The sequence below is a fragment of the Dermacentor andersoni genome, chromosome 7 (genome assembly GCF_023375885.2).
Source record: "Dermacentor andersoni chromosome 7, qqDerAnde1_hic_scaffold, whole genome shotgun sequence".
Classification (NCBI taxonomy): domain Eukaryota; kingdom Metazoa; phylum Arthropoda; class Arachnida; order Ixodida; family Ixodidae; genus Dermacentor; species Dermacentor andersoni.
In genome coordinates this window covers 27199174-27212068 of record NC_092820.1, presented here as the reverse complement: position 1 = coordinate 27212068, position 12895 = coordinate 27199174, and the positions used below count along the sequence as shown (strand labels likewise).

At 55.5% G+C, this 12895-nt stretch overlaps 1 protein-coding gene across 1 annotated transcript; it reads left to right on the top strand.

Annotated features, from left to right (window-relative positions):
* The first annotated feature begins 346 nt into the window (after positions 1-346).
* LOC126535441 (piggyBac transposable element-derived protein 3-like) lies at positions 347-5587 on the top strand. The gene is made up of 2 exons (XM_050182317.1): positions 347-437; positions 5154-5587. Exons 1-2 carry the CDS (start codon positions 347-349, stop codon positions 5585-5587), a joined length of 525 nt encoding a protein of 174 aa, XP_050038274.1.
* Positions 5588-12895: the final 7308 nt, after the last annotated feature.

Genomic DNA, 12895 nt, shown 5'->3' with positions numbered 1-12895 from the left:
GGCAAGCCCTCGCACGACCTTGCCTCATACAGCCCGGTCTCGCTGACATCTGTTCCGGGCAAGACCATGGAGGCGATGGCACTGTCGAGACTCCAGTAGATTGCACATGCTCGCGGTGCCCTTCCGCTTGAGCAGTGCGGATTCCGAGCGAAGCGATCCACCGGAGAATGCCTCGCCATTGTTGTCGCCACGCTAGAGCAGGCCAGGTGTGCCGGAGAGGCCGCATTCCTTCTCCTCCTCGATGTGTGCAGCGCTTTCGACACCCTCCCGCACGAGTCCATCATCTCTGCTGTGCGAGCTCTCGGCGTTGTGGGCAACCTGCTTGCCTACATGCAGGCTTGCCTACATGCAGGCTTTCCTCGCCGACAAGAAGTTCGCCGTTCGCGTCGGCCAGGCCACCAGCTCGCCTCGGCCAGTGACCACCAGTGTGCCTCAGGGTAGTGTGTTAAAGGGAAGCTGAAACACTTTTCGAAAAAAAATGAGTTCTCTGAGGCATTCTACAGTTTTGAGTCCCCTGAACACAAATATCTGGTTCAAAAAGGGCGGAAACAAACGCAAACAGCTGTTTTTCCAAGAAAACGTGCACCAGCGCCTCAGGGCATCGCGCGAACACTGCTGTTGCCCGTGATTGGTCGGGGCCGCTGTGACGTCTTTCGCGGCAGTCTCCGGTCGGCGCCACCGTTTCAGAGCGTAGCACGCTGTTCTGTTCTGGCTTCATAGCTGAGTTGTAAGCACTATGGAACGTTCTCGCTCTCTCGAACAGCTTGTATTCTCGCCGTACATGTTCGAACCGACAGCCGATACGGAAAACGATGGCGGCAACGACAATGTAGAGTGTGCCAACAGCGAGAGCGATGTGTGCACCTTCTCGTGCGTTGAAAATCTTAGCTGGTACTTATGTTTTTTGTTTTTTTCATGTAGCTGCAGGTTCCAATGCCGGGAGAAAAAATGCGCTAAAGTGTCACTGGGAACTTGCTGCTGGAAGAATGCCGAAGCACTAACTTCTCATTAGATTGTAAACACGGGTGCAATTCCGCGATGACAAGCACCTTGCCGCTGCTTGTCTGAAGTAGTCCCCGTGGTTTTTTGAGTGTTGATACACGATCGCGAACGTAAGTGCCGCGTTTCAAAGTGCGCACATGCAGTGCTGCGGGGTACAGTCATGGAAGTTGCTTATCATACAAATCCAGAGATGGCCAGAGGTATTATATGTGCAATATTCATACTATGGTTCGACGACTTTGCGATTGTGGCTTGATCAAGAATCGGTGTGTGTGCTCCATGCAAGTGTTGACATAAAGATATTAGGCAGTTTTAGCACCGCCGTGTGGTAAACACGATAACTGCAACCATACGTCGAATGTCACTAGGCAACCCTACACTCCATTTCATATCTCAAGTGCAACGCTGTGGAAGCTACGCACGAAGTCCGGTCACCAAAATTTATTACTGCGCGCTGTTAAGAATGGCCATACGGGGTGGCAACGTGCCAGCTTTCAGCCCGCTGCACGTGTTCCAAGCCCACCAGTCGGTGCGCCCTCCCGAGAGTTGCGAACGGCCGGCAGCCACGAGGCGCGTGATCAACTCCGGAAATTGGTACTTGGCCGCACCACCCGGGACAAAACAGTTCTACGAGGCCCTCTGACGTCGGCATTGAAAGCTGGGCAGTACCGAGAACTGCAGATGACCGGCAGCCACGTGGCGCGCGGTCAGTTCAGGAATGTGGCACTCCGCTGCGCCACACCTGACGGAGCACAGTTCTACGAAGCCCTCGGTCGTTGACTCCGAAGCCTTAGTGCGGGGCGGCGGCAAGTTTACAACGCTTGGACGAACCTCACCCTCCATTCCTGCTCTGTCCTCGTCCGAACGATGACGTCGAACTATGACGTCAAGCGGAGAGCTTATAAGCAGCGTTTGCCGGCTGCTAGGGTGTGCTCGTGTCGTGATCATTGTCGGGAGCTGACTGCTCTGTCATACTAGAAATGTACTAGTGAGCTGTGTGCTTGTAAACTGTTTGCTGTATGTTAGTTTTGCGGGCTCCATATGAGAGTCCCGCTAGTCTGCCAATGTATGTCCTGTTTTAAATGTAAATCCTGCAATTAAATCCTGCTCGCCTAATCCTGTCGTCCCAAGGTCCTCGCTACGACTACGACCGCTCCAATCCTAATAGCGCGTTTCAGTCTATGCTTCGCAGCGTGCCAGCGGCGTTTGCTCGCGCGAGCATGCACGTGAAGCTGCCGCGACGGGCTGCAAATAAAAAATACCGAAAAGAAAATTGATTTAAAAGAATGTGTTAGCAGCTGTATGTACACGAATTGTTTCTATGGGTAAATTCTTTCTTTTTTTCATTCAGAACTGAGCTTATATATGGAAAATTTTCTCAAAAATCTGGTCAAGCAACACCGAACTTTTTCTAAGTGCGAACGCAGCCACTGCAAGAAGTATCTCAAGCCTCCACAGCGTTGCACCTGATGTATGAAACGGAGTATAGCAACGCTAGCAACAACACGTTTCCGCATTTGTCGTAAGGCTATCCGGCTACGCTAAAACTGTGTTACCAGACGTTAATGGCTGCAAATGTTCGCATTTCTCGAGTGCATCAATGTGGGTCTAATCAGGCTTTCATTAAACTAGGTGCACCTGCATGTGCTGCGTATTGATGGAAGATGAAGAGCACAGCACAGTTGATTTCATCGGCACGAACTTATCTCTCCTCACCGCACGGACCCACTGTGCTGCAAGCTTCTTGTCCTTCGGGAACCTGTGAAACACCACATCGTCTCGCCCGCCTATGTTTGCGCAGCCGAATGCTGCACAGAACGAGGGCATCTTGGGCGCCCTTGGCTGTAGGCACTCACGCAGCACAGAAGAAAAGAACAGTTTACGAAAATCGCAAAAGAAAACAAACGTGAGCGGCGGCGGCGGCAGATCTCTCATAGCGTCGTTCAGTAAAGCGCAGGATGGAAAGAGGCATGCCAGCACATGCCAGCACGCCGGTCCGGCAGCTCGGTCCCCGCCAGTGACATCACTCTCGCCGGTTCTCTCCTCTGGCAACCACCTCACCCGGCGCTCGGGAAAGCGATGGGGGCGTGTCCGCGGGGGTGATTTAGAAAGCGATTTCCGCCGCTTATATTAATAAAACGAAGAAAAAAATTACGGAGCTGTAAATTATTAGGTCTGTTCTTCCCAATCCCAGCAATTCATGGAAATTGAAAACAGTTTCAGCTTCCCTTTAAGCTTTTTTCTGTTTAACCCTTTATTGACAAGTGTTGCCCACAGGCAACACACCAGAAAATATTTTTTTTTCTGGTTCAATTTCGGTTTTGGACGCTTTTGTTTTACTCCAAACTCCGCCCATCTTACAACCACATGGGCATGTGGCGCCATCTGACGTATAACAAAGAAATTGAAGAAGAGGAAAAAGAAGTTTGGCGCGGAAATCTCCTCTGCACAGCAGTCGCATACACTTTATACTCTGTCGTCAATTTCCTGGTAAGCACTCGTTTTTTTCTCTGTGGCTTTTCGCACTTGCTTAGAAGAATGCCTCAGTTTGCTCGTTTTCGAATTACGTCTATGGCTCTGCTAATTTGTGCCTGTAAGAGCGCGTCTCGTGTTTGTTGCCCATAGGCAACACCCGGCACTATGCTGTGTTCTTCGTCCCGTTGAGTTTACAGTGTGCCTTTTTTGTGTTTGTCTGCTAAACTGCCTACGCGGATAACGTACGTGCTGCACGGCCTCATGCAGGACACGTGGATGGATCCCAACATATTTTATGGAAAAATAGCCGCAAAGGCGCCCCCAGAACACAGTGATGACTCTGATCTGGAGTCGTTAAGCGACGAAGAACCAGAGAATGCTCCTTCAGCCCGGGCATGTAAGCATTCATTTTGTTGTCACAGCCAGAATTACTCAAACATTCAATTCGAGCCACAAATGAAGTAGCGTCCGTTGCCGAAGGAAGAGGTGCGATGTGGGGTATGGGGGGGGACTCGACCACAAGGGCGCGTTTGGCTCGGTGCTCCAACGTGTAGCCGCCGACTCCTGTCACGACAGAGAATACCATGCGTTCCCCATTTCCCTGGCTATATATATGAGACACCTGGTAGCGTGTGGCGCTCCATTTATGCTGCGCACTTGGAGTTTCTTTGTGCGTTTGCAACACCATCTTTGCTTACGCATCTATCAAAACCGTAATTCTTCAGTTTGTGTTATTAGGACTGCCTTATTCCCACGGGTACTTCATGTAATAATTTTTTAATTATGTTTGCCTTTTGTTTTTCAGCATGTTTATATCGCATCTGCTTTCTGTTTAATTTGCACAGCTCTTTCAGCTGACTGTCAAGATGAAGGCATCTCTAGAACTCCAAGCACAGACAATATTGAAGAAATTCCCAAGCCTTCGAAAATGGTCCTGCATGAAGTGTTGTCCATGGCTCCACTGGTAATACCATGCCAAAGTGGAAGGACGTACTGCCCTGTCCATCCCCGATTGAGTCTCCAATCAGTTATTTTAGAGAATTTTTTTACATGGACTTTTGGTCTCTAATCTGTGAGCAGTCTTCCCTGTATAGCGCTCAGAGCAATCCCAACAAAGTTACTTCAATGACTGTCAACGATTTGGAGCAGTTTATCGGTACAGTGCTCACTATGTCAATTATGAAGCTGCCTCAAACGCGCATGTACTGGTCGGAAAGGTTCCGCATCAGTCAAGTTGCCGACACCATGACGAGAGGCAGATGGGAAGAAATCAAACAGTCACTGCACTTCAATGACAACCAGGAGGCACCGGACCTCAATGACCCCGAAAGCGACAGGTTGTACAAAGTGCGGCCCCTATTGGACCACGTGGTCTCCAAATGCCGTGAAATACCAAAATCACAGAAACTATGCGTTGATGAGCAGCTGGTGCCTTTCAAAGGCCGCAGCTCATTGAAGCAGCACTTGCCAAACAAGCCGAAGAAATGGGGTTATAAACTATTCCTTCTTTGCGATGAGTGCGGCATAATGTACAACTTTGAAGTGTACAGAGGCAAAATTTTTCCGCAGCCGGGTTTTCCAGACATCCGTGCCAGTGGCAACATCATTCTCAGAATGGCGAGTGTCGTGCCTCGCGGTCTAGACTACATCCTGTATTTTGACAATTGGTTTTGCAGTGTGGACTTACAGCCACCTGTATCAGTTCCGTAGGCACAGTACACGAAGCTCGCTGAAAGGATGCAAACTTCCATCCGACAAAGACCTAAAAAAGAAAGGGCGTGACTCTTACGTGGAGATGGAGACGACATTTGAAGGGGTGAGTCTGAGGGCTGTGAAGTGGTTTGACAATCGTCCCGTCACGCTGCTGTCCACAATTGCATCGGCATCACCAGAGAATACTGTGAAGCGCTTTGACAAGACCCGAACGTCGGTGAGCATAACTCGTCCTTCTATTGTAGGTGTCTACAATGAGTGCATGGGCGGTGTGGATCTAATGGACATGCTTGTGGCACTGTACCGCATCAACTTGAGATCCAAGAAGTCGTACAGGCGGCTATTCTTCCATTTATTGGATACCGTAATCGTCAACTCCTGGCTCCTGTACCGCTGAGATGCCACCGCGGCTAAGGTGCCACGCAACTAGCAAATGACCCTACTGCATATCAAAGCAGAGAGAGCGTGCGTTTTGAAACAGCAGGGGAAGGTTGCAACACCTTCCAGAAGGCGACCGTTGGGCCCGTCAAAAATTGAAAATGAACTACAAGCGAAGAAGCGCCGTGGGCCAGCAGCTCTTGTACCCTGCAAGGAGATTAGGCTGGACACTATTGATCACCTCCCGATGTTTTCTCCGAAAAAAGGTCGATGCAAATACCCCAACTGCACAGGCATTACACGTGTAATGTGCAGAAAGTGTAACGTACACCTTTGTTTCACTCCAGAAAATGAGTGCATATACAAGTTCCACACTACCCCGTAAGAATTGTGCAATGACGCCTACTTAAGGACTCATGCCTACAGTTGCCCACAGGCAACAAAGCTATATTTCAGCTGATATGTATAGCAATTGTTTTGTGTTTACAAAGTATGCATTGTCATGCTCTAATAAGTGCACATATGAAAGAAATAAACGATTTTTTCAAGTATTTTATTGTCTCGTAAATAAAGGGTTAACCTCACCCTCACTCCCATTTCGAGTGCATACCGAAAGCTGGCCGTTTCCCTGTGCGCGCTGTTGTGTACGCGGACGACGTCGCACTCAATATGCGTGGGCCGACGTCTGCCATCACCGAGATGCACTGCGGACTACAGGCGGCCCTGGTTTCCGTCGCCGACTTCCTCCATGCCATCGGCCTGCAGCTGTCATCGGCCAAGAGTGAGCCGATAATGGTGCACCCCCGCGCTGCCGCGCGACGCGCGCACGACCAGCTCGTTTGACTTCGCGCCCCTGAGAATCAGCCGAGAGTTAGCGCTCCACCACCCAGACGGCCGAGTTGCGCGCGGACACCCGCCACGCCATCTCCCAGAGGCCGGCTTCACTAGGCGCGAGCATGCCTTCCTCCTCGCCCTCCGGACCGGTTCCGTGTGGTCTGCCGTGCGGAGGCATCGCCTGCAAAGAGCCCTCTCCTCCCTCTGTCGGGACTGCGGCACAACCGAAACGTTGGAACCAGAGTCCCTCAATACTTTTGACTCTGGTTGGAACACTTGGAGTTCCTTCAGCGCCATCTTTTTTTCTAGCTCTAATCAGAGCATGACGTCTCTTTATTCTCCATGCCCACCAGCCTCCCACGACCGCGCTCTCGAGCGTAGCCCTTTTTAGGGCTCCCAAGGGAGCGGGGCCTTAGCTTAGTCATTTCCGCTACATTCGATATGTAGCATATCAACTTCGTGCTTCATCATGGAAGCCAAAGACCCACCGTCTGTCAACAACATCGGAGCAAGTGACCTTGTCCGTTCCCGGAACTTCGAGGCACTTCTCAAAGAAAGCGGCAGGATTTTACGATCCCGCCAACCCTGCTTGTCCTCCACGGTTAAGCGAGCGCGAAAACCCCGAGTTGCTAGCTCCGGCCGTGGACGCGCACCTCCCAGAAAGATCCTAGCTTCAACTTCATTTGCGGAAGCGCCAGGATATCCCACAGCTCACTCTCAGTCTCCTGTTGCTGAAAAGTCGGCGCAAATGCTGACGTCTCAGAGCTTCCCCACTGGTGAACCTCTCAGCGTCCCTGAGGCGGAGGACACAACCCCAGTAGTGAGCTTCTACTTTGTCTCCCCCGTCGCTGCGGAACACCTCGCTTCGGAGACGCAACCATCCACCCCTGACACACGCCTACCTCTCACTCCCAAGGACGTCCTTCCGGCCTCCTCCGACAGTGACAAGAGGCGAGAAGAAAACGGGGAAAATAACGTATCAAGTCCCGGCACAACCACGAGCGGTGCCAGCACATCGCCGGTTTCATCACTTCACGAAACTGCCTCCCCAGAACCATCACCTTCTGCTGACAGTTGCGAACTTACGTCCACCACAACCAGTGACGAAAGTTCGACTTCAACCTACGCCAGTGAAGACACATCATCCCCACTGGCCTCTGAACTTTGCGCCGAGAACGCAACCCATCCCGCAGCTAGTCCCGCCACGGAATGCCATGATAGCTCGCACGTAAGCTGCGACGAACAAGTATCTTCGCCCTCCTGCAACGCGGCAAGCACGGCAGTGGAAGAAAAAGTGCTGCACATCAGCTCAGCTTGCGATCGTAATTCACCATGTCTTGTTGATTGCGAGGCAACAGACTCTTCCGCAAACGCGGGCGACTCACCTCGAGCGCGCCCCGCGAAACGCATCGGAGCGTCGTCTGCTAGCGGCGCCCCCGCGCATGCGTGTGACTCATTACGACAGCGCGCGGCGGCCTCTCCCGCTCCTCGCCCCGTCGCCGTGTCGTCTGCTACGGACAATGCCACGCCGCATGTAAACACGGAAGTCACCGCCCTTCCGTGTTCGTCACTGCTTGCGCGTACGGCAGTCTCCCCTCCACGGGGCTGTCCTCCTCTCAACGGCGCGCCTCCCGCTACTACTACTCCCGCCTCTGTGCCGGAAATCTGAATGACAATGACGCTCCCACCCACGCGACTGACTCGGAGCATAATCACGCTGGGGAGCCCCTCCTTTCATGCGTCTCTCAGCCCGCACAAGGCTACGCGACGGGAAGGAGGGACGCTCCTTTCGGCCGGCCCCTGAAAGCCCAAATAACAGCTGACGGTGGCTCTCGCGACGAGCGCAATGGACAGTGTAAACGCAATTCTGTCCTCGGGCCGCTTCGCCTATTGATTCAGGACGCCTTCACACAGGCCGACTACGACCAGATGCCCTCCAGGGGAGCCGCAAAACGTAAGCGCACCGTTCTACAAAAACGCGCCCTTGCTCCTTCGATACGGAACGACAGCGACCAAACCTTGATAAAAGAGGTTGCTTCGTCCGTCACAGAACAAGCCCCTACAGTCAAAGTCGCCTCCAAAGGGCCCAAACGACGTCGGCGCTTACGAAATTGGGTCCCGCCGGATCAACCTTCTGCTCCGAGAAATGTGGCCGCTGAAACAATCCTCTTCAGACCGAAAGGGAAAACGTACTCGGCCCGATTCGCCCCCTTGTCCTCGACTCCACAGTGCAGAGGAGCTCCGCGAAGCAGCCTCCACCCATCTCTGAACCACAACTTGCATCCGGGCCTGCCACCCGTGTTACAGCCGTCGTTTCCGATGCACCACCGCCCGTCGTTGCATCCGAACTGTCACAGCCGGCAGCTGCCGCAGACGTAAACACCGCCGCAGTGCTCTCTGAACGCTCAGCCCCGTCTAAGCCCGGCCCAAAAAGGAAGCGACGCTTCCGCCAGTTTTCCGAGCTCGTCTCGGATGGTTCGCAAAACGCACATTCCTCTTCTGACAATGCCGCCGACACTGTGCTCTTCCGTCCTGTCGGCCGCAAAAACAATTTCCTGAAGCTCTCCAGTGACCTCATCGCCGTCCAACTTTGCCGCACTGAAGGCGTCAAACGCGAACGAGTGAACTTTCGCCGTAACGTGGTTGCGGCAGACTCTGTGCCCGGCGCGGACTTGTCTCGCCTGCTGGATGTTCGGGCCATTGCGGACGTACCAGTAAAAGCGAAAGCGCTCGGCAAACATACTTGCGTCGGCGTCCTTTTCGGCGTCGACACTTCCTTCGACCCTGACACTCTGAGGGACAACATAGAGGCCCCCGTTCCCGTTCTTTCCTGTTCCCGCAACGGCGCGAATGTCATCGTCACATTTGCCGGCACCGTCGCCCCCACGGACATACTTCTCTTCAAGCAGCGACGGCTCGTGCGACCCCGTCTGCCACGCCCACTCCAGTGCGACAGCTGCGGCGCGTACGGCCACGCCAGTGCCACCTGCTCATACGACGCCCGTTGCCTCCGCTGTGGTGGTGGTCACGCGACCAGCGACTGTGCCGCGCCGCACCCCCAGTGCGTGAACTGCAAAGGCCGCCATCCAGCAATCGAGCCGCGCTGCCCACACTGGCAGCTCGAAAGAAAAGCAGCCATACTGCTAGCCTCCTCCGAGCACACCATGACTCGAAAGAAGGCGCTCGAGCTGGCCAAAGCTCGCGCCATGCAACCCGAGCGTCGTCAGCAGCAGCAGAATGTGCCCCGCCCTTCAGCGACGGTACAAGCTGGCGTCTCCTTCAGTGACGCTTTACGTGGCAGCAGCGTCAATCCCGCCGCGCCGGAAACCACGCCGCCTCCTCCAGCTGCCCCTGTCGGCGACCCGAGGGACGCCCAGGCTCGCCGCAGCTCTGCGGGTGCTCGTGGATACCACCCCGAACATGGACGACACGGTGCGACAGATGTGCACAGCGGCCCTGGCCGCCCAGCAGTCCCTGCCTCACCATGGCTATCCGAGCAGCGAAACGACGGCCGCGCATACTACAGTGGAATGTCCGCTCGATGCGCCGCCGGCACCCGGAGCTTTCCCAGCTTCTTCTCTTGCACGAGTACGACGTGCTCGCGTTGCAGGAGACATACGTACGCGATGGGGAGTGCAACCTCCCGGGATTCATCGGCTACCACAGTGCGACCGTGTGCGAACTTCAGACTTGTGCCGACGCCCCGTGCCGCGACCCACTCCACCCACCCGGCCGCTCTCGAGCGTCTGTTTAGGTGCGTGCGCGCCTTGGTCAAGCCGCCGTCTCCGTGTCCGACATCGTTCCCACCTCCGTGGAGTGCGTGGCTGTGTCTGTGCGCGCTGGGGGGACCGACACTTGTGTCGCCAGCGTGTACGTCCAGCCCGTACAGCGATGGGATACCTCTTTTGTGGAGAGTCTCACCGCGTGCATCAACGGTGACTGTGTTGTGTGCGGCGACTTCAACTCTCACCACACGGCATGGGGCAGCAGCCGCTGTGAGCTGAACGGCAGGAACCTGCTGAACTCTATCAACTCCTCTGGTCTGCTGATCATCAACACCGGCAGTCCCACTTTCGTGCGTCGGAAGGTGGGCGGGAGTGTGATAGACTTATCGCTGGTGAGTGAACGGTGCCACTACGAGTGGGTACGCAGCCCTGACACGCAAGGCTCGGATCATTATCCGATCTCGCTTGATCCCCTTGGTCTCACCCGCGACCGGACCTGCACGTATCACGTCACGGACTGGTCCCTCTTCAGGACGCTCTGTGCGGCGCCTCCTCCTGTCAACACTGACTTTCTCGCGCACATCTCAAGCTGTGTTGTCACCGCGACCAAGTCGTGTACGGTGCCCGCTGGAACGCCGGCGCCTGACATCAAACTTTTGAATTTGCGTGCGGCACGTCGACGCGCTGAACGCCGCGCCATCAAAAGCGACAAGGTGGAGCACTGGACTCTTTACAACCGCCTTGACGCCGTGTGCCGTCGTCATGCCAGGCAGCGCCGCAATCAGAGCTGGCAGAGTCTCTGCCTCTCCTTGGAGGACACTCGCGACAAAGCTCGCCCCTGGCGCATTCTCGCAGCCCTGCTTAGTCCGAAGATCCCCCGCCGCCCTGCACTCTCCATCGCAGTGGCTCAGGGCTTGAGTGCCGAGCAGTTAGCCGAGCTGTTCGCGGATACGTTCGCTCCGCCGTCTGTGTGCCCTGTCACAGCCGCCGTCGAACTCCCGCCGCACAACATGGTCGAACGCCTCGCTCCTATGCGCTATTTTCCAACGAGCGCAATTTTGGAGCACGTAGAAGTGCTGTGTGAGTTCACGCTCAGTGAGTTGCGCATCGTCCTGAACAAGCGCAAACGCCGCTCCGCTCCCGGTTCCGACGGCGTCAACCATCAAGTGCTCAGGAACATTGACGCGGCTCAACTTTCCTCACTTCTCGAGGTTTTCAACTCCGTCTGGCGCAGTGGCATCATTCCCGCCGACTAGAAAGAGGCAATTGTGGTCCCCATTCTTAAGCGCGACAAACCAGCCTCGAACATCAACTCCTATCGCCCCGTATCGCTGACCTCGGTACCCGGCAAAACAATGGAGTCCATGGCTTTGTACCGCCTCGAATGGATAGCTTCCGCCCTCGACGCCTTTGCCCCGGAACAAAGTGGCTTTCGCCGACTCCGCTCGACGGCTGACTCCATCGCGGACGTTGTCGCTACTCTCGAGCACGCTGCAAGCCGCCACGAAGCCGCATACCTGGTGCTGCTCGATGTCGAACGCGCGTTTGACGGCCTCCCGCACGGCACCACCATCCAAGCGCTTCGCGAGCTGCGAATCGCCGGCCGCCTACTGAACTACGTGTCGGCCTTTCTCAGCGACCGAACACTCAGAGTGCGTGTTGGCGACGCGCTCAGCACCCCCCGTAGCGTGACTTCTGGTGTTCCTCAGGGCAGCCCATTTCTCTTTAACTTGGCGCTGGCAAGGCTCCCCGATTACATCCCGAAGCTCACAGCCTTCGAAGTGCGAGTGGCGATATACGCCGACGACATCGCCCTTTTTGCCTCCGGGCCCACGGACTGCGGCTACCAAGTGCGCCAATCTCTCCAGTCGGCGATCAACGCCGTGGACGAATACCTCACCAGCGTGGGGCTTCAGCTCTCAGCGTCAAAAACCGAGGCGCTGATGATCCACCCCCGTGTTACCCGTGCACGCTTCGAAGTTCCCACTCTCTCGCTGCGCGGAAGCCCCCTCCCGTGGCAGAGAAAAGTCCGCTATTTGGGCCTCCACATAGACTGCCGACTGAACTTTAATGCGGCCACCACCCAGCTGTGCAGGGACTCAAGGAAAGTTGCAGGCGCCGCACGCTCCCTGCTCGCCCGTGGCTGCACACCGCACCTTGCTCTCCGAGTTTATAACTCGATTGCAACTTCGCGAGCGCTCTACGCGCTGCCACTCACCAACGCCAGTGCAGCCAACTGGAGGGCCGTCGACGTCGAACACCGCACTGCAGTTCGCCAGATGTACGCGCTTCCTCGCTTCTCGCAAGTGGGGGCAACTCTCGCCGAAGCGGGAAACTGGCCGCCCTCACTTCGTGCGAGGAAACAGGCGCTTCACCATGTCGAGCGTCTGCAACGGCCGCCACAGGGCCAGCGTCTCGTGTGCCGCCTCCACACCTTCGAGGGCTCGGGCATGGGTCAGCATGCCACCGACTTCAGCACACGCATCGCGTCTCTGCCGCAACTGCTCCCCTTGCCGCCATCGCCGCACGCCTCCCCGCTCCTTGACGTTAACACCAGCGTCCCGGGCGTCACGAGCAAGCGCCGAACAGCACTGTGTGCCATGCAACAGGAGACGGCTGCATTGCTTCACGAACACCTACGTGATCGCCTCCTGGTCTTCACTGACGGCTCTGTCTCCAGTGATGGTTCCGCTGCTGCCGCGTGCACGGCACCGGACATCCCTGCGTCGCGTCAGTGCCGCCTCCGTTTCCCTGCCTCATCAACAGTC

Bases quoted from the DNA above. Each gene is read 5' to 3' on its own strand.
- LOC126535441 (XM_050182317.1), top strand. From the start codon at position 347: ATGCAGGCTTTCCTCGCCGACAAGAAGTTCGCCGTTCGCGTCGGCCAG. The intron at 438-5,153 runs GTAGTGTGTTAA...TTGGTTTTGCAG, and splicing joins GACCACCAGTGTGCCTCAGG to TGTGGACTTACAGCCACCTG.